Source organism: Pristiophorus japonicus, chromosome 11, assembly GCF_044704955.1.
Source record: "Pristiophorus japonicus isolate sPriJap1 chromosome 11, sPriJap1.hap1, whole genome shotgun sequence".
Taxonomy (NCBI): domain Eukaryota; kingdom Metazoa; phylum Chordata; class Chondrichthyes; family Pristiophoridae; genus Pristiophorus; species Pristiophorus japonicus.
Genome location: NC_091987.1, coordinates 31,602,088 through 31,628,520, shown reverse-complemented (window position 1 = coordinate 31,628,520; position 26,433 = coordinate 31,602,088). Strand labels below are relative to the sequence as shown.

Here is a 26,433-nt window from a genome sequence, read left to right as displayed (position 1 = left end):
CATTAATGATTTAGACGAGGGGATTAAGTGTAGTATCTTCAAATTTGCGGATGACACTAAGTTGGGTGGCAGTGTGAGCTGCGAGGAGGATGCTATGAGGCTGCAGAGTGACTTGGATAGGTTAGGTGAGTGGGCAAATGCATGACAGATGAAGTATAATGTGGATAAATGTGAGGTTATCCACTTCGGTGGTAAAAACAGAGAGACAGACTATTATCTGAATGGTGACAGATTAGGAAAAGGGGAGGTGCAACGAGACCTGGGTGTCATGGTACATCAGTCATTGAAGGTTGGCATGCAGGTACAGCAGGCGGTTAAGAAAGCAAATGGCATGTTCATGGGGAGGGGATTTGAGTACAGGGGCAGGGAGGTGTTGCTACAGTTGTACAGGGCCTTGGTGAGGCCTCACCTGGAGTAGTGTGTACAGTTTTGTCTCCTAACTTGAGGAAGGACATTCTTGCTATTGAGGGAGTGTAGCGAAGATTCACCAGACTGATTCCCGGGATGGTGGGACTGACCTATCAAGAAAAACTGGATCAACTGGGCTTTTATTCACTGGAGTTCAGAAGAATGAGAGGGGACCTGATAGAAACGTTTAAAATTCTGACGGGTTCAGACAGGTTAGATGCAGGAAGAATGTTCCCAATGTTGGGGAAGTCCAGAACCAGGGGTCACAGTCTAAGGATAAGGGGTAAGCCATTTAGGACCGAGATGAGGGGAAACTTCTTCACCCAGAGAGTGGTGAACCTGTGGAATTCTCTACCACAGAAAATTGTTGAGGCCAATTCACTAAATATATTCAAAAGGGAGTTTGATGAAGTCCTTACTACTAGGGGGATCAAGGGGTATGGCGAGAAAGCAGGAAGGGGGTACTGAAGTTGCATGTTCAGCCATGAACTCATTGAATGGCGGTGCAGGCTAGAAGGGCCAAATGGCCTTCTCCTGTAACTATTTTCTTTGTTTCCATGTTTCTATGTTTCTTGAAGGATGGTAAGATCATCCCAGGATTTTCCTCCTTTAAATTAACCCTTTGTCTGCTATTATTGTTTCTGTGTTCTCTCAGATATAATTGGTACATGAGTGAGAGATTCAGTTTGCCCCAACCACTCACTCACAATGCATTATAAAATGAACAAACAGAGTGTAATTTCAAATGCAAGGTTTCACTTGTCATTGACGGGCCTGCCTTCCATGCTGATTGACCTTGATTAATTCACGTTTCTCCAATGCTTGGTAATTTCATCCTGTATTATAGACTCGAGTAGCTTAAACAACTGCTGATTTGAGTAAATGTCTTTAAGTCCATGAAAGTTTGACCCAGGCACAATTAAATTGCTCCTCAAGGATCTGACCTCTGATATTTTATTTTCTAAAGTGTCAATTTTCATATTGTGTGATATGGGACATTTGATGAATAACTGCTGCAGAGTGATCTAACCTCACTAATTCTGTCCAAATTGATGGTCTTCAGCAAATATGATGATGGATGAGATCCAAAACAGCTTGGCAGTCATTTAATATTAGGAGACGGAAGCAGAAAGGTTTTCATACAGTAGCAATGCAGACTATACAAAAATAGGGTAATAGAAGAATACAAAAATCTCGGCATGACAATTATGTTAAATCAGGAGATTTTCTAGTGTCAGACACTGATATCCAGTACATATATATCTGCTGGTGATTGAGTTTGGATCCTGGAGAAACAAATTAATGGACATTTGGATCTTAAAGGTTTCTCTGAAAGATGTAAAGTGTGGTTTAGCTGCCATCCAGTGAGGAGCACCTGAAGGTGATATACACTGGCCCATAATTTGTGGTCAGTGGCAAAGTGACCATGATTGCCATTAACCTCAAAAAAAGCTGCCCACAAAGATCCTGCGATTTCTGTGGCGAAAACTTTAGCTTTCTCAACCGTAAATTGATTGTGGAACTGTCAAAAGGGGATCGCCAGCATATGGTAGCAGTGATGTCATCAAGTTGTCTAAGCAGCCAATCATATTGTAGAATTCTCACAGAGAACAAACCAGGAAATAAAAAGCACCGATCATCATTCACTTTTTAAATGTTTTACAGAGAGGAAAATAAAGATGTGGACATACACATGAGGTTAAGGTAGAAACTAAAACATCATAAACAAACTTTAAATATACATATCCTCTGGAGGAGGCCGATATGGAACATCCACTTGGCCAGAAGTGCCAAGTGGATTTTCCATATCGGCCTCCTGCTGAGGTCCCCACCATCACAGAAGGCAGTCTTCAGCCAATTCGATTCACTCCACATCATATCAAGAAGCGGTTGAGCACACTGGATACAGCAATGCCTATGGACTCCGACAACATCCCGGCTGTCGTGCTGAAGACTTGTGCTCCAGAACTAACCTTGCCTCTAGCCAAGCTGTTCCAGTATAGCTACAACATATGCATCTATCCAACAGTGTGAAAAACTGCCCAAGTATGTCCTGTCCACAAAAAGCAGGACAAAGCCAATCTGGCCAATTACCGCCCAATCATCAAGCAAAGTAATGAAAGATGTCATCAACAGTGCTATCAAGCAACACTTACTCACCAATAACTTGCTCACCGATGCTCAGTTTGGGTTCTGCCAGAACCACTCAGCTCCAGACCTAATTACAGCCTTGGTTCAAACATGGACAAAAGAGCTGAATTCCAGAGGTGAGGTGAGAGTGACTGCCCTCGACATCAAGGCAGCCTTTGAGTGAGTGTAGCATCAAGGAGCCCTAGTAAAATTGAAGTCAATGGGAATGGGGGAAAACTTTCCAATGGCTGGAGTCATGCTTAACACAAAGGAAGATGGCAGCGGTCGTTGGAGGCCAAGCATCTCAGCCCCAAGACATCGCTGCAGGAGTTCCTCAGGGCAGTGTCTTAGGCCCAACCATCTTTAGCTGTTTCGTCAATTACCTTCCTTCCATCATAAGGTCAGAAGCGGGACTGTTCGTTGATGACTGCACAGTGTTCAGTTCCATTTGCAACTCCTCAGAAAATGAAGCAGTCTATGTGTGCATGCAACAAGACCTGGATGCCATTCAGGCTTGGGCTGATAAGAGGCAAGTAATATTCACGCCACACAAATGCCAGGCAATAACCATCTCCAACATGTGAGAGTCTAACCACCCCCCCTTGATATTCAACGGCATTACTATCGCTGAATCTCCCACCATCAACATCCTGGGGGTCATCATTGACCAGAGACTTAACTAGGCCAGCCATATAACTACCATAGTAACAAGAGCAGGTCAGAGGCTGGGTATTCTGCGGCGAGTGTGTCACCTCCTGACTCCCCAGAGCCTTTCCACCATCTACAAGGCACAAGTCAGGAGTGTGATGGAATACTCTCCACTTACCTGGATGAGTGCACCTCCAACAACACTCGAGAAGCTTGACAACAGCCAGGACAAAGCAGCCCGCTCGATTAACACCCCATCCACCACCTTCAACATTCACTCCCTCCACCACTGGCGTACCGTGGCTACAGTGTGTACCATCTACATGATGCACTGCAGCATCTCACCAAGGCTTCTTTGGCAGCACCTCCCAAACCCGCGACGTCTACCACTTAGAAGGACAAGGGCAGTAGGCGCATGGGAACACCATTACCTGCAAGTTTGCCTCTAAGTTACACACCATCCTGTCTTGGAAATATATCGCCATTTCTTCATCGTCACTGGTTCAAAATCTTGGAATTCCCTCCCTAACATCATTGTGAGAGCTTAAGAAGGCGGCTCACCACTACCTTCTCAAGGGCAATTAGGGATGTACAATAAATGCTGGCCTTGCTAGCGACGCCCACATCCTGGAATGAATTTTAAAATTTATTATTTTAAAAATCTAGTAATTTATATCATAATGGAGAAATTTGACATTCATAAAATTTGTATCTCAGGTCAGAATGGCTGTTCAGCAGCCCATATGCCACACCTGTTTCAACAAGGCTTAACTTTTTATGGAGTGTTTATCAGCGAGATTAGAATGGAAAAGGAAAAGGGGAATTTCACTGATAGGGATAAGGTGGTGAATGCTGACAGTTTTTTCATCATTACCACCACAAAATCCGAGCCATTGTTAAACTATGCAGGCATTTCTATGCTACCAAGTTATATAGGTCATTCCTCCAGTCCAGGATAAATGAAGATGTTACTTTTCCTCCTTTGTTATCTCAAAGTCTGGGAGATTTTGGGCCATCATGGATCTAATAAGGTTTCTCAAAAAGAAAGTTATTTCCACCACTATACAAGTCATTCGTTTAGAAAGCCTTCTATGTGATCTCATACCTCCACAGAGCCATCAGAACAAGTTACATGGAACTCTTGATATTCTAGTTTAAAAGATATTCAATTTTAGACTGGCTTTGAGATTCAGCATGTTTGCCATGTAGTGGTATCTTCACTGATTCCATGTGTACTCTTATCTGGTATCTCTTGAAAGTTAAAAACATAACCGTCACATTCCACTAACTGGAGTTCTCAATGAACATGAAAAATTTGCAGGCAAAATCATTCCAGGATGTAAGCTCTATAGGCATCCGGTTTCATAGCATTTGAGGAATAGTCAAGCTGCCAGAGTGTTTTCTGACTATCCAGACAAAGCTGATGCCCTTTTCTGCTGGAAACAGGATCACAAAAGAGCCTGCTGTGGTCTTATATGGGAGACTTTTCATAAGGTTACTTCAATGAACCAACCCATCTCAACAGTTTACCCAGATAAACGAAACACGGATGATAACCCATTTAAAAATAATGGGGTTATTAGTGTCTTTATTAAAATAATGGACACAGAAATGTCATAACTGATTTAACCAGTGCCTTAAAAACAATGTGGGTCTACTATGAATCCCTATGAGTGGGCCATGGAATCAATAAGATGGCAGGGAAAGGCAGGTCGTCTGTATAGTGTATGGCATAGCGACAGTCACGTGACAGCTGTTTTTAAAGGTATCGGTAGACTGAAGTATTTCTCCCTTGGTCTACGACAACTGCAAATTATTACCAACAGTATTTGGGAAAGATCTTCTTCCATTTATCAACAATTAAGAAAAATAAATTACTTATTTATCACCACAAGATGTTATTGGGGTAAATCTCTGACTTCAGAATGCTGAAGAGGGATCTTGCCATTTCAGTTAATAGTTGGACAACTGTGAGCAGTGTACACCCAAACTTTTGATGTGCACTACTGGTGGGTGAGGCTCTCCATAGCCCACAGGAAGTTGGAAAATAATCCCCAGTATAAGCCATTGGAAAAGTAATGCTGCCATCCTGCTCTCCTGGTAGGGAGCCATGTTTGTAGGAATCATGGATTGGAGAGCTAGGCTTGAAACCCCATCTCCAACATACACCTGATGGAGGACAGTGGCTCCCTGCTAGTTGCATGGGATTGTGGAATCACCCTCCTATTTAGATCCTGTACATAAGATTGCAAGCCCCTTGTTGTTCACAGGGAAATCTAACATTCCAGTATTTCAGTAGTAACATGGAAATGTTGAAACCACAGCATTCAAATACATTAGGGACATCAATAGCAATTGATTTTATTGCAGTCCTAATTTAGAACTGAGTAATCCAAAAAGACTGGCCATTGATGATTCAGTAAGATGCTCTTATCTCTTATAATTTTCTAATGTGAGCTTCTTGTGGGAGTCTAGCATATTTTCCAATACATGCCACTGGTGTGCAAGGCTTCCAACTCGAATCAGGGTCAGAGAATGACCATACAATGTACTGTTCTCGGGTCTCAAGAGGGTGCTACCAATAGGTAGTTAAGGACCATTACTAACTCGTATCTACATTTATATTGGGTCTGAATTTGCGGTCGGAGGGTTCTGAGCCGCAATAAAACTATGAACCTACCCAATGGTCCTGGATCCATGGAGACTCGCACTCCTGGGCTTCTACACATACGCATGCATAAAGGCCCACATATCCTAGGAGCGCGCGGTTCGCAAGCATCCCTGGGATCCCGTGGGCCGTCCCAACCAATTAGAAAGGGGATTCCCATTATGCTCACAGGGATTCCATTTATTTAGTGAATCCCCATAAACTTAATAGAAATCACCGAAAAAACACATGTACGGATACAGAAATTTTTTTTAAATTACATGTTTAAAATTAATTAAAATACAATTTAATTAAAAATTTCAAACAAAAATGTAATATTTTGAAAAATAAATGTAAACATTTTTCAAGGGGCCAAAAATAACCTAAACATATTTTACAGGTTTTTGAATGTGAAAATGATTTTTTTAAAATTATTTAAATATTCATTTAAAGCCTTAGGGCTAGAATTTGCACTGTTTCACCGCCTTGTTTCTCGGCAATATTGGCCGTTTTGGGCGCGAACCGGGTCGGCGCAAAATTGCCCAGCTGAGCTATGCCGGCGGTTTCGAAGTACCGCTGGGGAGCAGACCGCCGGCATGCAGCGTCCACAGATCACCCTGGCGTGATCTTTGGCTGAGCGGGGACCCATAGGTAAGTATAAAAAACATTTTTAAAAACTGCCCACGAGGATCAGCGGAGCTGGGCGGTCGGTAAGAAGGTCTGCAAGACAAAGGCAAGTGATTCGTTTTTTACTATTTATTTTCAAAATCTATTGGGGTGATTTAATTTAAAAGTGTGTTGGGAATGTTTTTTGGATTTTTTAGTTAGGTTTTTTAAAAAATTATTTTTATTCTTTTTCTCGTGTTAGCCCCAACCCGCAGCCTCGGGGTAAAGTTATATAGATTTTTAAATTTATCGCCCATTTTCTTCAGGCACCGTCCAATCTAGCCGAAATTGCAGTTTTTCCGCCCAGATTTGGGGTGCAAGGCCCATATTTTTCGCTGGGTGGATTTTAACATTTTTTGGGGGGAGGTTTTCGCCGGCGATAATCTCCCAGCCTTAGGGTTTTTTTTGGGCGACAATCGGGCGCTGGTGGCTTTGGGGACATTCTAGCTCTATAGCTGGTAAAAGAAGGCCTTATGCCATAAGAGTTTCATGGGCATTCATTGGGCAGTCTGCCAGTGAATGTCCATTTCTTGGCGATGCGGATGATTTGTTAATGCGGATACGGAAACCCGGAACTTGCGAAGCACTTAGGACCGCGTATGCACCGCATTCACGGTGATAGGCCCTGGAAAATCCAGGCCACAATCTGTCAAAAGATTACAATTCCTCATTTTTTCTTTAAGATGTGTTCGAAATTTGTAACATTGAGATGTCGATGGCTAATTAGTAAATAAAGCAGAGCTTTTTTTTTAGGTCTGTACAGTTATACTATTTGAATTGTTAAGTGTTGTACTGTTATTTTTTTTGCCCTAGGTCTCATTCGCTTACAGGAATTAATGAAAGCCCCCTCCAGATACAACATTAAAGTGAAAATTCGCCAGTTGCCTACAGGTAATAGAGATGCTAAGCCTCTTCTGAAGCAAATGAAAAGGGGGAAGGAGTTCTACGTGATATTCGACTGTACACATGCAACTGCAGCCCAACTATTGAAACAGGTGATGGAAGTCTTCTATACTTTTGGATGTCTCAAAGGTTTCGCTTGTGTAATAAAACTGCAGTCCTTTAACTGACTGCACTCACAGAATACATGTGAAAATGCACATTTCTCTAATTTTTCTTAATATTCTATATCCAAAGCTGATGGAAAATCATTCTTGTATGTGTTTTAATGCAGCAAGTGTGGTATGGGAGCTCACCAGAGCATTTAGAAATGTTTGATAGAATCTGCAGTGAATTGTACTGTTGAAAAGGCAGACTAGCACTGAACACTGGTAACGAAACATATGAAAGATGAACAAGATACTATACTGTTCCAGTTTACATTTTTCAAAAGCTTTTACACAAGTCCTTTATTGTATTTTACATTCCTGTGGCCTTTGTATCTATATCATAGCAAACCTGTTCTTGATTCAGTAACTGTTTTCAAGAATCAATATCTCTATTGTATACATACCCATCATTCATCCTCACAGATGTGAGAGATGGAGGGAAAGTGCTCAGGAAATGAATTGAGATTTACAGATTGAGATCTGAAAATCATGGTAGGTGGCATGATGGTACGGAGGAATGGAGCTAGCTAGCACTGCCCATAGGGTGAAGCTGGCATGGGAGGCTATCACACAGGTCAACATGAAGCTATGAACCAAGAGATGTCAGAAATATAATGGAACAGTGGCATCAGACTTGAAGAAAAGTGCCAAGTTGAGAAATGAGAATAACTATGAATAAACTTGTCCTATGTGGAAGGAACCATATATATGCAGGTAAGCACTGATTGCAAGCGGATGTCAGATGAGTTTGCAGTATGTTTGATTGGAATTGATTAGCGACCTGCTGCAAGTGCCACACAAAGGGAAATAATGAACATGGTTTAAAACCAGCACAGCAGGTTCAAAGCAAGAGAAGTTAGCAGAGTGCGGTTGTAAAAGATAGAAGACTAACTATAATTATTCACATGTACTGTTGACAATTACAGTGCACTCAATGAGCTCTTAAACATTCTCATATTTTCTGAAGCAAGGTACTTTACTGCAAGCTGTGGATAGGCCATAAAACTGTATTGCTGTCTAAAATATACAAGACATCATAGTTATTCATTCAGTGCCTACAATTGAAGTCACAGAGTGCAGATAGAAGGAGGGACTTAGGAGGTCAAACTTCTCACCCATTTGAAAGATGCTGTTATAAGGGTCATTGGCAGAAAAGCATGTGGGCGATGTGCAAGCTAGAGGAGAGATTTATATAATGTGAATTGCATACCTCTGCACAGATATGTTACAGCAGGTATAAAAAATATAAAACAGTACAGATATGTGCTGAGTACTTTATAGCAGAATACATAACTATGCTCATCGACTTATCTTGTGCCCATTTCTTCTTGTTACAGATATGCTGCAACCTCAGGAGCAGCAAGTTGGATCCATTCAGCAACAAGCCTCAGCATAACATGAGGTGTCATCACCATTTGACTCACAGTCCTAAGAATTTAGTGATATAGAAAGGGAGGTACAGGCTGGGGTCATTTCTCATGGGTGTGAGCAGAGACAGAGCATCACCTCAGGCCCTCTTGAATGATTTTATGGGGATAGCTCGAAACAGAAAGTACTTCATGAACAGGAATAGCTGCACCATGCTGAACACTGGATTTGCCATTCTGTGATTCCTAATTAATGAGTGATTCTACTTCACTGGCAAGAAGCAAGACTTGCCCACTGTGAAGACTGCCATAATGCAGCAGCAGTTGCATCGGCAGGGAGACCTCAGGCATGTAAGCAATGAACCCAGTTGAAGCATCTCTCAGGAATTTTCCACTGATGAAACTGGGATGTTGAGGTGCGCACTACCTCAACATCCCAGTGTTAGAATTTAAATCATATACTTTGTGCAAAAATGTTTCAGCAGGCTTCATCACACATGGAGACAGACAAAGGAGTCCAATTTTCATTTTTTGCAGAGCCGACTTGTCGCAAACGGTGAGGCTGGAGAAAACATCCCGCAGGATGCTTGGCCATTTCCCTCTCCTTTTCTCTCTCTCTCACATACTCTGAATGACAACCTGGTGGCCCATGGAGCAGCCACTCATCTGCTGCTGCTTTCCGTTGCCACTACGTGCTAACGCTGCTCCATCTCTGCTCTTTCCAGGTCCTTCACAATTCCTGAGACCATCTGCAGCAGAAGAGAAGGGCAGTCCTCCTGAAGAAGCATCATCACTCACTTTGGCCCTTGCAAGCACCAGCTAGTAAATCAGTACTCTGCTTACTTTAGACAGGGAGGTTCAGGCGTCCACAGGAGTGAAGGTGGGGAAAGGATAGTACAGACACAACCCTCTGAAGGGCAAGCTCGCCTCCTAATTCTGCTATAGTGGGCATAGATGAGGACTTTCAGGGCCCAGCTTTTAGAAGAAGACTGATGGATGTGCACCAGCTAATGGTGCGTTGGATGATCTGCCAGGAAGCTTCCACACCATATCAGACAGTGTGGTGGAGTCCACTTCCAACTTGTGCGGGCTCATTACATATGACAAAAAGGCAATGCAGTCAATCATGGAGCATGTCATCCGCTGTATGAAATCTGAGATGGGGCCCTTTGCAGTGACCACTTCGATAGAAGCTTAGACTGCTACCATCCAGTCTCTGGGCTCCCCATCTCCACAGGATTCCACAATTTGTACGAAAACATGGATAGGGGCTACAGCATTCCTGCAGGCTGCTCTCCCGCAGATCAGTGAAAATGTTGAAGCGCCACCTCATGCGGGTGTTAGTAGTGGATGGGAGAGGTTCTTGTTCTCCCTCAGGATGTCAGCACACCTTATCCCATACTAACCTCTCAACCAGTGCCTGTGCTAGTGTAAGAAAGCCAGTTGAGCCCGAATGCCTTGGCAAGCCAAGATGCTGGAATCTGTCGCTGAGCCCTTTCCGATCCGGCCTTCTCAAGATTACCAGTCATGGCCATGTCAGGTGCTCTCACTGGAGCCTTAGCATCCTTCCACCTCCCATGCTGAAGCAATTGGGGTTGCATCTCGTAGAACGACCAGAATAGGTAGGAATCACTAAAGTCAGGTACTAGAGTCTTGCACCAGGGTGATTAGTTTATAGATTTGTCAACGCCGATTGTCAATTACAGTCTTTTATTGAATTCTTGGCATGCAGAATTCACTTGATGAGCATTTGTTGATGAAGCAATGCGTTTTGACTGAAATTCACATGTTTGGGTTGAGTGCAGTCCTAAGGATGGCAGAAGGACTGGGACTGATGTTGCAAGGGATATTGATGCAGGGGAACAGGAACGATTTAGCTGAATTGTATCAGATGCTATTGAAGTGCCTTTGCAGCCAATAGGACAGGTGGGGCTTGCTCTTCCTTGTCATCCTCTGTTTCTTCTTGTTCTTCAAACTCCTCCGCTAACATGTTCTCAGCTGTAGGCGGCTCAATGGGTTGACACCTTTGCATGGCTAAGTTGTGCAGCAGCTAGCAATTAATGGCAATCCAGGATACTATTGCAGGACATCTCCAGACAGCTCTATCAGGGCTCTGGTGGAGGCATGGCTTTGATTGTATTGCCTCTCGATGGTTGTGTGGGTTCCTGATTGGTGTGAGGAGCCACGTATGCAAGGGATAGCCCTTGTCGCTAAGTACCCAGCCTCTGACCCAATTGTCTGGGTGAAAGAGAAGGGCAACTTAGGACTGAAGCAGGATAATGGTATAATGATAGGTGCCAAGATACCTGGCACAGACCTGTATGATATGCTGCATGTCTTCACACACCAGCTGCACATTCAGTCAGTGAAAGCCCTTCCTCTTCACGTATACTCCAGAGTTTCGAGTTGGAGCATGCAAGGCCATTTTTTTTTTATTCGTTCATAAGATGTGGGCGTCACTGGTAAGGCCAGCATTTATTGCCCATCCCTAATTGCCCTTGCCAAGGTGATGGTGGGCTGTCTTCCTGAACCGCTGCAATCCGTGTGGTGAAGGTACTCCCACAGTGCTGTTAGGGAGAGAGTTCCAGGATTTTGACCCAGCAATATATTTCCAAGTCAGGATGGTGTGCAACTTGGAGGGGATCTTGCAGGTGATGGTGTTCCCATGCACCTGCTATCTTTGTCCTAGATGGTAGAGGTCGCGGGTTTGGGAGGTGCTGCCGAAGAAGCCTTGGCAAGTTCCTGCCGTGCATCTTGTAGATGGTATACACTACAGCCACGGTACGCCAGTGGTGGAGGGAGTGAATGTTTAAGGTGATGGATGGGGTGCCAATCAAACGGGCAGCTGGTGTCGAGGTTCTTGAGTGTTGTTGGAGCTGCACTCATCCAGGCAAATGGAGAGTATCCAACACACTCCTGACTGTGCCTTGTAGATGGTGGAAAGGCTTTGGGGAGTCAGGAGGTGAGACATAAGTCACAGAAAACTCAGCCTCTGACCTGCTCTTGTAGCCTCAGTATTTATGGGGCTGGTCCAGTTAAGTTTCTGGTCAATGGTGACCCCCAGGATGTTGATGGTGGGGTTTTCGGCAATGGTAATGCTGTTGAATGTCAAGGGGCAGTGGTTAGACTCTCGCTTGTTGGAGATGGTCATTGCCTGGCACTTATGTGGCGCGAATTTTAGTTGCCACTTATCAGCCCAAGGCTGAATGTCATCCAGGTCTTGCTGCACAGGCACGGACAGCTTCATTATCTGAGGGAATTGCAAATGACACTGAATACTGTGCAGTCATCAGCGAACATTCCCACTTCTGACTTTATGATGGAGGGAAGGTCATTGATGAAGCAATTGAAGATGGTTGGGCCTACGACACTGCCCTGAGGAACTCTTGCAACAATGTGCTGGGGTTATCCTGGGGCTGTGATGATTGACCTCCAACCACCACAACCATCTTCCTTTGTGCTAGGTATGACTCCAGCTAGTGGAGAGTTCCCCCTGATTCCCCTGATGTGTGGGCAGTCAGCAATGCTCTGTCCCTGTGGACGTAAACAATCCCACCGCACTATATGAGGAAGAGCAGGTGAGTTTGCCTGTTGCCCTGGTCAAAATTTATCCCTTGACCAACACCTCCAAAACAAATTAGCTGGACATTCATTGCTGATTGTGGCACCTTGTGATGTGTGAATTGTCTGCTGCATTTTCCTACGTAACAACATTGGCTAAACTTCGAAAGAAATTAATTGGCTGTAAAGCGTTTTAGAACATCCTGAGGGTGTAAAAGTGCTATATAAATACAATTTCTTTATTTCTTTGTTTAATGCTGGTTTGTTCCCTTTGCAGATCCTTTCAATGGGAATGATGACTGAGTATTATCATTACTTTTTCACCACACTGGTAAGGCACCATTTTTAAACAAAAGCTTTGATTCACAGACTGTGGCAGTGGTTTGTCTGTTTGTTGCAGATATACTAATATGGACTTGATGTTGGAAGCAAAAGTTACCAAACACACCTCAGTGATCTTGTACTTTGGGTGGTGAGAGCTATGTTTTTCTACTTTTTGTCATATTACGTTGCCAGTCAGTAGTGAATATAATGAAATTGTTGTCTCTGTTATCATGTCCTTGATACATCTGCGAATTGCAAACCGTTTATATTTTATTCATTACCAATGGATCACCTGAATCCTGATGCATAGGAATGGAGGGCCATGGTGACTGTCATGACCATTGACAGTGGAGTACAGTTGTCTGATCGTGTCTGGATATCTGCATTGAAGAGATGACCTCACTGCTTAGCCACAACATCTTAACGCACTGCTCCTCAATAGCTGTAAGCCGGATATATTTCACACCCACGTTACCTCATAGTAGATGGTGTGTCACTTTACATCATAAGTAGTCTCTTCCTGCTTTTCCTTGTCCCGTGCAGCCAATTGCAGTGCAAGTGGGGCATTGAATCCTGTACCCAGTATCGTCCAAATATTTGGTGCTGTAATCCGAGTTTTGTAGCAGATACTTGTCAGAAGAGTCCAGCAGTTTGCAGCTTCTGCTGCAGTGCAGGATTTGAATAAGATTTTCAAACACACCACACATGTAAATGAGCCTTTGTAAAATGTTGCAAGGTATATTTAAAAATTATGCTGGTGTTAATGAACTAATTTATGGCTTCATCACTATAACGCTGACACGACTCTTCCTCTCACCAGTAATTTAGCAGCGTGCAATAACAATGGGTTCAGTGTGCGCTTAACCCATGAATGACATAGATGTTCATTGTATTTGTGTTTTGGGGTCTCTTCTACCTTTTTACTTTAGTACTTGGGTCATTCGAGTAGGTGAATCCCAATTTAGTACTTGAGCTGCTAAAATGTTCCTGTGTCTACACAGGATCTCTCTCTCTCTCTCTCTCTCTCTCTCTCTATTTCATCTTTGATAAGTGGCATAGCATGACAGTATCACACCTTATTTTAGATTTAAACTATTAAGGAAATTTGTGTAATAAAAGATGAACACTTGAATAAATTACAGCAATATATATTTACAGTAGAAACCCTTTTATCTTGCTCCTCAAAAGGAAAACAATAAAAGGTTAAAATCTAAATACTAAACTATTCTTTTCTAAATGATATTTATATTCTGGGATGGCCCCGAAAATCTGTGTCTGTTCCAGTAGATTCCCAGAATGGCCAGAAACTAGGCTGGGACATAGATGACCAAGATGGGAATGGCTCCCATGTTTCTGGGATGGCCTTGTGGGGTGGAGTTTCTTCCTGCTCATTACAAGTCCATCAACATTATTAGAGCAGCGGGGGTGAGGGAACTCTGAATATCGCAAGTCTTCTTTGGCACTTGGCATATGGTAGGTGCAGGTGAGATCAGGCATACTGGATGACCATGAGCTCGGAGATTTGGGGCCCACTTAGGGGGCCTAACCCTAACTGCAGGATCTTGGCCTGAACTCCAAAGATTTGACCAGCCAGTTATGCACATAACTGAACAAATCACACAGTCTGAAGTAGCTTGGCTCCTCTCTACTGAGATAGCAACAGATCTTCAACAGGACTGAATATCTGTTTCCCTCACTCCCCCCCTAACCACCTCCCCCTCCCCCCCCACCACCGGCCATTATTTGTGGCCTTGGTCGTGACCAATTTTCCAGGTTTGTAGAAGTTACATATTTCAGGTGGGCACCCATGCCATTTTCACCTCAACTGGGACGCCATCCGATAAAAATTGTCCCATTTTCAAACTAACTGTTTTCCAACTGTAACTGATCGCTCTGCGATTGTTTGCATCAGGGAGCTGGCCTCTTAAATTTGAAGTGTTCTTCAGTGTCCTTAGCAATACTAAGATGCAAATAGCAGGAACTATGTTGCATGATATATTTCACTCATTTGCATGGTGCCATAAATACACCTAGCCAGGCCCACCCCCAAATCATTCGGAAATTCTGATTGGTGCGCCTAGGTCCAATCTTCGCCTGATCTGCTCTGTGATCTAACACTGATTTTAGAAGCAAATCTGGGCCCCTTATGACTAGTGACTGAATTACAGAAATATACATTAGTTAGTTTTGCAAGACAGATCTGCTCTACTTTGTCACAAGCCCACCCTAACCCTATCTATTATCAGATAAGCTAAGCGCAGCAGCAGCATGGGAATTATACAGTTGTCCCATACTATCCGCAGATAGAATGCTTTAACTCACAAGCCATTGATCAATGCTTTCCCTCCTATAGCACTGACATCCATAAGCCTATATTCAGTACCCTCATCCTCACACTAGAGGCTGCATAGATGGAGTTGGCTTTTCTGAGTTGCAGCTCATCTATTTCACAAAGCTTGTATCAGTATCCCCCACCTTGATGTCTGGGGTTGAATAGACAGAATTCTACTAACTCTGAATATATACATAACCCCTTGGCCACTATCAAATCCAACTAGACTCTCCCATGTATCCTCTCGTTGTAAAGGTACAAGTTATAATTCATTCAGAAACAATTTCATATATAATAATATTCAGAAAATGAAGTAATAGATGAATAGCATCTCTATCAGGAACACTTAAAAGCTTTGAGCAAGTTTTGCTCTTTTAAAAAATAACTAGGAAGTTGAAATGGTATTTATTTTGGAGTGCTTCACATTGAGCAATAAATAACATCTAATCATGCTGCAGCCCAGCGTGTGCACTGTAACTGTTAAGTATTGGTGATATATTACTGCTGCATATGTTGCTCTTAAACCGATTAGAGTGATATATTGACACCCTTCCAATCATCAGCACAGGTTCAATCTCTCTTTAATATATCACGTAGAATGCCAGCCCAAACTCTAGAAAAAACATAAATAACCTGCAGTCACGTTAAAACATAAGTAAAATTGCAAGGTGGTTCTTGCTTATCATTCGTATTTCTGTATCGCCAGTACAGCTTATTTTAGCTTTTGATAGGCCACTGTTGTAATTTTTCACCAGTAATTACATTCACTATTAACCTTTTGAGAAGTGCAGTAGTATTTCTGCTTTACATTTTGTTTTGAGTTAATTTCCAAGAATACCAGAAATTGAATATTTAAGCCTACTTATAGAAATCTTTGCTATTGCCTGGAAACATTAAAATGTATAGAAATCAATTTTCTGCATGTTCTGTGATTGAGAAAAAGGGTTAGCAAGTTACAATGGTCTTGTGAGTTGGGTGGTGCGGAGTTGACACACTGCCATTTTATTTCTGCAATCTGCATTTGATTCCAGCTCAAGCTGATGGTTGAAAGTCTCCTGTTTCAGCCAGCTTTAAGCATTGGAAGTGAAATTAGTTTGAGTCGTCTTCTTGTCGGTGCAAGTCCATAGCTCAAAACTGCTCAGAATTTGTCACTCAGTTGACAGTCTCGCAACCGAGAGGCCACAGGAATAACTGTACTGAGGCATGGAAATAATGGCCAGGATTCTCTGCCTCTGCTTTTGAGCCCATTCACTTCAATAGGCAGGAGGTGGTGAACTGTAGAACACAGAAGCAGATGCACCAGACAATCACGCTGTTGCAATTGGGGCTGATAATTTGAGGTTGAACTTGATGAATATTGTTAGACCAGAATAGAGAAAGGTTTCCCTTCAATTTTAATTGATATTGTTACTGACTTCAGTGTGTTTGATGCTGGTCCAATTAGTGAAAAATATTCAATTTGCCAGCATTGACATCCTTCACCTTGGTGTGCATAAAATTCACTCCCTTTTTCTAAAACAAAAAAGAGGCAAAAGATCTTTCAGTAAAATTGACCTTTCTTAAAATTCTCTCGGCTAAACTGATGCTTCTAACTTTTGATGTGACATTTTGTGCTGCCTGGGTAATTTTCACTATAGTGGAGAAGACTCAAATTCCTCGGGTTGCACTCCTGGCGGTTACACCAGGATTGCACCCGCTGGTGCCTCCAGCACTGAGTCTGCAGGGAAAGTGAAAAGGTACCTAACTTGCCCAAGCACCATTACAGGCGCATCTCCAGTGCCTGCCTTCCCCCAGATGCTCAGGAACTCTAGTGCCTGTCCGGCATTGCGGGGAAGGGTGCTTTACCCAGATCCCCCCAACTCCTGCAATTTCCCCTTGGCTCCTTGTGTAAGGGGAACAATCTTGAAAGATTTTTAAAGAACTAAACTGGCATTTCATTGGGCGTCCAGGCCGCTTCCTTGGACTGGGCCCTTCCATGTGGAGACCAGTATTCCTCACTTCTCCGGGAATACTGCCTTCCATAGATGCATTGGTTCCCAATTGTGCCACAGGAGTGTGAACTCCTGGTGTAAGGAGTCCCTGCCCTTGGCTCTGCCCCAAAGACATTTTCCTTGTTCGCGATGGATGAGTTTCCACCACCATTCCAGCAAGGCAAGTGGGAAAATCCTGGAAACGGTTGAGACCTAGCACAATTGCTATTTTCCAGTCTCTAACTGAGGTTACTGCTGGAGACAGGCAGAGGCCATCGGGCCCTATATCTAATAATAGCGTAGAAAGGAGAGTTTGGAATCATCCTATACGGGATAATAAATAATGTGCAAACGATGCATTCATTACTGAACAATAAGAAATGTATGCCTTTGCACGTGGTAACCCGGGGCTACTGGAGACCTTGACCCATTTGCCCTCATCCTTAATAACATAGACACACCACAATTGCAATAAGTGCCATTCTTACAAAAAAAGACACTAGAAGTGAAGAGGGAGGGCCAGCATATTTAGTGCAAACATTGAACTGCCCCTAACCACAGGGCATGGGATGAGGTTTCTGAACAGTTGAACAAGATATATCCAAAGTACCTGGATTGGCGCCACAAAAAGATTAAATGATGCGCGTAAAGAGTCAAGAAGAGCCCACTCAAATGCCACAAAATAGCAACTGCAGAGGAGTGAAAGTACCTACATGCTTTGTTCGAGAGTGGTTGGATATAATTGAAGATTATGATGTCGGAGAAATCACCATCTGATTTGGTAAGTGTCTGTTAATTTATAAAGCACACTATTCATAGTATATGAAGTACAGTATTTCACAGTTTCGTAAACAATCATCAATGCTGATGTATACAACTCTTGGATCAAAAACAAATCATTTTCCTTGTTTTGGGTCTTTTTATTTCTTCATAGTTTGGACTGAACCACTGGGAATTCTCCAAGCACCTGCTGCGCCAGAATTGATCATTGCAGGGAGAGCTGCTGCATTGCAAGCATTGACCACAACATCACCACTATTTGGTGCCCAAGAAAATGCCTTGAAGTCCCTCTTTCCAAATTGGAAGGAGAAGGGGTCAGGATACAGGAATGAGGCAGATAAAGAAACTAATCCCCCATGGCTGTACCTTCAAAGAAATAATTGTGTTGCAGCGATGGAATGTTGAAGAAAGCATTGGAGATCTCTGATCTTCAAAGCAGCATAGCAGGGAAGAACATTCCACTTCTTGTAACAATAACACAGCAAACGATAATGCAAAGAGATACAGATGAGAATTCCTCTTGGCAGAAATTCAGTCTACTTTACAAGTCAGTGCAAATAATGTGCGTGTAACGTTGGAGTCAGTTATGCAGATTAATTTAATAGACAGGCAGTTGGTGTACAACCTGCTCTTACTGCTGAGTAAAGTAATCTAGGTGCTGAATATAATTTGCACTCCACCCCTGGTTTGGCTAACATAGCAGCTGGAATAACTTCAGTTTGGACCGTTGGTTTGACAGAGATTAGGGATAGCTCACAATCTATACTGCATTGAAAGATTATCAGCATTCAGGATGTCATTCATACCTGGCTGCTCCCCTTGAGTATATTCAAGGCTGAGATCGATAGATTTTTGGACTCAAGGGGAATTGAGGGATATGGGGATCGGATGGGAAAGTGGAGTTCAGGTCAAAGATCAGCCATAATCTTACTGAATGGTAGAGCAGGCTCGAGGGGCTGTATGATCTACGCCTGCTCCTAATTCTTACGTTCTTATAAAATGCTGTAAAATTTGATTTGGAACCATTAGGACAATGATGTTGATGCTGGGTCAATTGTTAATTTTAAATATGAAATCGATAGATTTCTTTAAACCAAAGCTATTAAGGGATATGGGGCAAAGGTGGGTATATGGAGTGAGGTCACAGATCAGCCATGATCTCATTTAATGAAGGAAAAGGCATGAGGGGCTAAAGGGCCTTTTCCTGTTGCTATGTTCCTATGACTGTCTGATCAGAGTTATCTATGGTAGGGTCAAATATAAGCTACCCTCCATTACAGTAATAGTAGAGGCAGGTGAAGCAACAAAAGTGTTCCTGAGGCTGGTGACTTTGTTCTATGTATCTGTCCCAAACCATATTCTTTCAGTGGCAACTAAACATATCCCTCCCATAAACCTACTGGTAACAATCACCTGAGCACATATGGAGCAGGAGGGTAGACTCGATGGGTAGACACACTAATTAAAGCAAATGGATTCAGGTTGCATTTTTGAAATGAATACAATTATTTGTTCTTGGTGGTTGTTTATGTTTTAGTCAATTTCTATTTTTTTAAAGCATACAGTAGCAATAATTACCAGGGTGTTGTAACCCTGCATTCTGTAATAAACATGTAGTAATTCTAGCCCACATAGGTCTATTATCAATTACTTAAGTAGAGTGTGATGGAAAATTGTCAGCTGAAATTCCTGTCTTGTGTTCTATCTTTGCAGGATCTGTTTGCACTGAACCTAGAACCCTATCGATATAGTGGTGTCAATATGACAGGGTTTCGCCTCCTAAACATTGACAACCCACATGTTGCATCCATTATTGAGAAGTGGTCCATGGAGCGGCTTCAAGCTCCGCCCAAACCTGGATCAGGACTCCTGGATGGGATGATAACAGTAAGTACCTTTTAAATGTACCAGAAGAATCTTTGGCTTTTATAGTGATTAATGAAATTATGTGCAAGGTGTGTTTAGGAAAATAGTTACTGTTTAAATTAATAATTCCTTTTTTCTCCCTAAGGTACAGATTTCTGTAAATTGTATTTTATGTGAAGGGTGGGAGAAGTAACAACATTTGAATTTTGATGCCCATGTTGCCAAGTGGAGATTATTGCTATTTAACAAGTGTTCTTCCTGGTCTCCACATGACACTCCTGTTGAAACACCTCATGGCATATTCATTCTACATGAAGTAGGGCAGCTCATTTATGATGTGATTCAGACATACATGCCTGATTAGACTGTTGAAGTTGATGAATGAATAGCAGAACAAGCTACCAATTGAAATTATGCACCTTTATAACTGTTGATAAATGAAATTAGTTCTGGTAGTCTTCGTTAAGATGGTGCAAATGAGAGAACAAAGCAACTAATGTGGCGATCTCTCTGAAAGATCCATTTAATGTACACATAGAAAATGACACATGTCTCTAAAAGGCTGCACAATATGATATATTTGGCAAATCAAGACCAGTAATGGAATGATACGTCTTTGGGAGTTGAGTGGTAGGGTATTGGTTTATTGCAATTGCAGTAAGTCTTCCCGTGTATCTTTCCTTCAGATGTTAAGCAGTATTAATGTTGCAGGTGCAGTATAATGGCAGTGTGAAAATAATGTGTCATTTTAAAATGATCTTTTAGGTTCAAGTGTTTTGGAGGGGACAAGACAATGTATCATTTTTATCAGCATTTAAATGTTATTTTATATATTTCTTACTGTGCCTTTTATTTTCTGGAACGTGCTCATTTTTGGTGGTACTCCAAACTACAACATGAAATGATTGCTTTTCCTGACTGCACAAGAGACTATCAACCACTGAAAACTTGAAAGCATTTTATTTTCTGGGGAATACTAGGGGGAGGGGCAGATTGTTTTTTTTTGGTTCCTTGGTATACTGGAACTATGAATGAATGGCCATTCTTCCATAGATGCTTCTGGAAACAAAAGGAACTACAGTGCACTGAGAGTCTCATTAAATCTACATTTTAATGTTAAAATGGCACTGCACATCGATACGTACAAATGCATATAAAATAATGTCTGTGTACCAGAGCAAATACCAATTTCTAACACTGCTGACAAATCTTTGTCTTTAAATAAGACCCAGCGTCTGAAAAGCAATTAAAGCTTGCATACGTGCGAATATTTAATCGGTGGAAAATAAAAACAAAAAAGTAAATTATAAAAAGGAAAACAACGTGGCGTGGAAGATTTTAAAATATACTGGATGATTCAAATAAATCATTGTTGTAAGAAAAATTCTTAGTAAAACATCACAAAAGCATTAACAAGGCAGAGAGCTAAAAACAAGGGAAGAGGAGCAGTAGGGAGAAGAGAAAGGGATTAATGTAAGGGACTTCCATCAATGGTAACCAGGCAAACAGAGTAACGATATTTGTAAAGGCTCAGTTGAAGTATCGGATTTTTTTTTGCCTCTCAGAACAAGGTACTGTTTTCACCATCTTAGAAACTGGCAATGCTACTGCTTACTAATGCCACCTTTTTAACAGTGGCAAGGCCACTGCTTAGGACGCTTCAGTCTCCTGAGCTCTCAACAATCACACTAATGAGCACAAAGAAAATGCTGGCATTGGCAGTCCACGCAACACTTCACCATTAATATCTGTAGCTAGGTGCTCGGAATTGCAGATTTTGGCAAAGTAACAACACACAGCATTTTATAAGGAAGCTTTAATTCATGAAAGGCAAGCAACAAAAACGAGTACAGATATTTTGAGTAAATATGGGCAGAAATTCAAATATTGCAGTGGATAGAGAACCAATTTCTGTGATACTAACTTTCTTACTAAGTTATTACATAAGCTGCAGTTATAGGACTGAACAAAGAATAATTGTACATGAACAGCAGCTTTAAAAGAACCTAACAATTTCACTGCTGTGAAAAGAAAATCGTAAACAAGCACCATTCTAAGTCTGAGTGATTAAAGTATTTAGCTCTCAGCTTTAATGAAGCCTTACATGCCACCCATGTATTTGATGAAAGATGTTTTATTTTCTTCATTTTTTGGTGAATGTCGCACCCTAGGTGAATGGTGTAAGCACTGAATAATGGAGCATGTTCCCATTTTGGGCTCTCTGGGGGCAGATTTTCCTCACAGCTGACATGATGGCAGAACATCAGCCGTACAGGACTTCCAGCTGCTCCCTCCCTGCTCCCTCCCTCGGGGAGGGGGCCAGCTGCGGTGCCTGCTCTGACGGCAAAACTTTTACGAATTTTTAAATGCAACTTCTTTTTTCTTCAGTCACCTTCCTTGTCTATTGCAGTGGATTCAATTACATTAGGCAAATACAGCACTGTGGTTGGTTATAGCGGAGTACTGGCAGATGTTTGGAAGTTGGAAGCTGGCTATCTACCTGCAGGCAAGTTCAGGGAAAAAGGGAAGTTGAGGATGGGTGAGGGAAAACAATTGACCTGAATTTTGCCGTCAGTGGTGAAGAGACGGCACTTGCCGTTGACCTTGAAATAAGCTGCTCACAAAGATTTAGCAGGGTCTAAAGCATGGATTTCATCTATTCTGATGTGACTTTGAATTTGGCGCCATTTATAGGGGATCTGCGATGTCCAGCAACAGGACAGACAGCAGGCAGGCTGATTAGCCAATCAGATTGAAGAATTTTCTCAGACAGCAAAGCAGGAAGTCACAACAACAACAACTTGTATTATTATAGTGCCTTTTGTAAAGTCCTGACCCTGCAGTACAGACTTACACGAGGCACATGCTGAAGTCAAGGTCACTCTGGACCTGCACCTTTATTTCACAGCTCTCGAGTGCCACACTTGCCTGAGACCTGCCTTTATATACCTGTGTGGAACAGGTATGCAGTGTCTCCTGCAAGTGCACCCCTGGTGGTAAAATATGCTTGTGGTTACAGGTCATATCTAGTTATAGTCATGTACAGCATGGTAAGATACAGTTATATACAGTAGTGTGAGATACATGACATCACCCTCCCCCAAGGTCTTATTGTCTTTATAGATTCAGTCTCTCAGGTGGTCTACGCTCTCGTGTGGAGCGTCTTAGTTGTGGTTCAGTTGTTTGCCTTGGTGCCTGTTTTTCTTTCGGTGTGATTGCTGGTATCTCGCCGGGGCTGTCTGTTGAGACTGCCCACTCCTCAGGTTGTTCCCTCTGTCTGTCCACCAGGTATGGTGTGAGTTCCACATTGTAGTCTGCCTCTGGTTCTGCAGTTTTGTTGGTGAATCTTCTTTTTACTTGGTCTACATGCCTCCGGCAGGTTTGGCCATTGTCCATTTGTACAACCAGTAGCCTGTTTCCTTCCTTGCCTGTTACTGTCCCTGCAAGCCATTTGGGACCCCTGCCATAGTTTAGCACAAACACTTTGTCCCCTATCTCATTCCACCTCCCTCTCGAATTTCGGTCATGGTACTCAGTTAGCTTCCGGCGCTTTGCCTCAACAGTTTCATGCATGTCTGGGAGGATTAACGAGAGCCTGGTCTTTAAGGTCCGTTTCATCAATAGTTGCACGGGGGGAACCCCAGTCAATGAATGCGGACGAGATCTGTATGCCAGCAGCAGTCACGACAGGCGGCTCTGCAGCGTGGGACCTTGGATTTTTAGCATGCCTTGTTTAACGATTTGCACTGCTCGCTCCGCCTGGCCATTGGAGGCCAGCTTGAACGGTGCCGTCTTAACGTGATTTATGCCGTGGTCAACTATAAAATCTTGAAATTCTGCGCTGGTGAAGCACGGACCATTATCACTGACCAATATGCCAGGAATTCCGTGCATTGCAAACATGGTTCTAAGGCTCTCCACAGTGGTGGAGGTGGTGCTCGAGTTTAAAATGGTGCACTCGATCCACTTTGAAAATGCATCGACGACTACGAGGAACATTTTTCCCATGAAAGGGCCCGCATAGTCTACATGGACCCACGACCACGGTTTGGTGGGCCAGGGCTAGGGGCTTAGGGCGGCTTCCCGGGGGGCATTACTGAGCTGGGCACAAATGGTGCCTCAACTACTTTCTGTGGTAGAGAATTCCACAGGTTCACCACTCTCTGGGTGAAGAAGTTTCTCCTCATCTCGGTCCTAAATGGCTTACCCCTTATCCTTAGATTGTGACCCCTGGTTCTGGACTTCCCCAACATTGGGAACATTCTTCCTGCATCTAACCTGTCTAAACCCGTCAGAAATTTAAACGTTTCTATGAGGTCCCCTCTCATTCTTCTGAACTCCAGTGAATACAAGCCCAGTTGATCCAGTCTTTCTTGATAGGTCAGTCCCACCATCCCGGGAATCAGTCTGGTGAATCTTCGCTGCACTCCCTCAATAGCAAGAATGTCCTTCCTCAATTTAGGAGACCAAAACTGCACACAATACTCCAGGTGTGGCCTCACCAAGGCCCTGTACAACTGTAGCAACACCTCCCTGCCCCTGTACTCAAATCCCCTCGCTATGAAGGCCAACATGCCATTTGCTTTCTTAACCGCCTGCTGTACCTGCATACCAACCTTCAATGACTGATGTACCATGACACCCAGGTCTCGTTGCACTTCCCCTTTTCCTAATCTGTCACCATTCAGATAATAGTCTGTCTCTCTGTTTTTACCACCAAAGTGGATAACCTCACATTTATCCACATTATACTTCATCTGCCATGCATTTGCCCACTCACCTAACCTATCCAAGTCACTCTGCAGCCGCATAGCATCCTCCTTGCAGCTCACACTGCCACCCAACTTAGTGTCATCCGCAAATTTGGAGATACTACATTTAATCCCCTCGTCTAAATCATTAATGTACAATGTAAACAGCTGGGGCCCCAGCACAGAACCTTGCGGTACCCCACTAGTCACTGCCTGCCATTCTGAAAAGTACCCATTTACTCCTACTCTTTGCTTCCTGTCTGCCAACCAGTTCTCAATCCACGTCAACACACTACCCCCAATCTCATGTGCTTTAACTTTTCACATTAATCTCTTGTGTGGGACCTTGTCGAAAGCCTTCTGAAAGTCCAAATATACCACATCAACTGGTTCTCCCTTGTCCACTCTACTGGAAACATCCTCAAAAAATTCCAGAAGATTTGTCAAGCATGATTTCCCTTTCACAAATCCATGCTGACTTGGACCTATCATGTCACCTCTTTCCAAATGCGCTGCTATGACATCCTTAATAATTGATTCCATCATTTTACCCACTACTGAGGTCAGGCTGACCAGTCTATAATTCCCTGTTTTCTCTCTCCCTCCTTTTTTAAAAAGTGGGGTTACATTGGCTACCCTCCACTCGATAGGAACTGATCCAGAGTCAATGGAATGTTGGAAAATGACTGTCAATGCATCTGCTATTTCCAAGGCCACCTCCTTAAGTTCTCTGGGATGTAGTCCATCAGGCCCTAGGGATTTATCGGCCTTCAATCCCATCAATTTCCCCAACACAATTTCCCGACTAATAAGGATTTCCCTCAGTTCCTCCTCCTTACTAGACCCTCTGACCCCTTTTATATCCGGAAGGTTGTTTGTGTCCTCCTTAGTGAATACCGAACCAAAGTACTTGTTCAATTGGTCTGCCATTTCTTTGTTCCCCGTTATGACTTCCCCTGATTCTGACTGCAGGGGACCTACGTTTGTCTTTACTAACCTTTTTCTCTTTACATATCTATAGAAACTTTTGCAGTCCATTTTAATGTTCCCTGCAAGCTTCCTCTCGTACTTTATTTTCCCTGCCCTAATCAAACGCTTTGTCCTCCTCTGCTGAGTTCTAAATTTCTCCCAGTCCCCGGGTTCGCTTCTTCTTAGGGCATGAGACTCCACACTTGTAAAATTAGTTTTCCAGGGCCAGAAAGGTGGTTCTGCAGTAATTCTGACTTAGCACGCTGCTAAAAACGCAGTTATCCCTGATATTTTCATTGGTTTTCCCATCGAGAATAGTACGTAAAAAGTTGAAGTTCATGTCAAATCACTGATTCTGTGCTGTTTGCATCTGGAAAGACTGCAGCAGCCCACCCTGTGGAGGAGCAGGCTATCACTGACAGCAACGATCGGATATCCGCATTTAACTGCACATGTGCGGATGCCAGAAGTTGCATTCAGTTTTACAGTAATGACGGCGACGCTTACAGCTGCAGCGTCATTACAGCCGCAAATTCACAACTATTATTTAAGTAACTTCCAATGCACTTGAGTCCATCCGCTGTTGAATTTACTGTTGGGAAGAATGACCACCTAAAATAAGGTAAGTGTTGAATCGTACTCCTGATCATATATGTTTTCTAAAACACGTAAAAATTAAAAAAGGAGGGAGAGAGAAAGCGGGTAATTATAGACCGGTTAGCTTGACATCAGTAGCGGGGAAAATGTTGGAATCAATCATTAAGGATGAAATAGCAGCCCATTTGGAAAGCAGTGACAGGATTGGATCAAGTCAGCATGGATTTATGAAAGGGAAATCATGCTTGATGAATCTTCTGGAATTTTTTGAGGATGTAACTAGCAGAGTGGACAAGGGAGAACCAGTGGATGTGGTGTATTTGGACTTTCAGAAGGCTTTTGACAAGGTCCCGCACAAGAGATTGTTG

The 26,433-nt window shown here is 42.8% G+C and overlaps 1 protein-coding gene across 4 annotated transcripts in view; it reads left to right on the top strand.

The window, feature by feature from the left end:
* The window catches only part of LOC139276000 (glutamate receptor ionotropic, kainate 1), a 519,919-nt gene that overhangs the window by 337,608 nt on the left and 155,878 nt on the right, over positions 1–26,433 (top strand). For all 4 annotated transcript variants that reach the window (XM_070893316.1, XM_070893319.1, XM_070893320.1 and 1 more), the window contains 3 exons: positions 7,313–7,494; positions 12,754–12,807; positions 19,596–19,769. In XM_070893316.1, the coding sequence (XP_070749417.1) occupies positions 7,313–7,494; positions 12,754–12,807; positions 19,596–19,769 (410 nt within the window). The remainder of the gene's footprint in view (positions 1–7,312; positions 7,495–12,753; positions 12,808–19,595; positions 19,770–26,433) is intronic.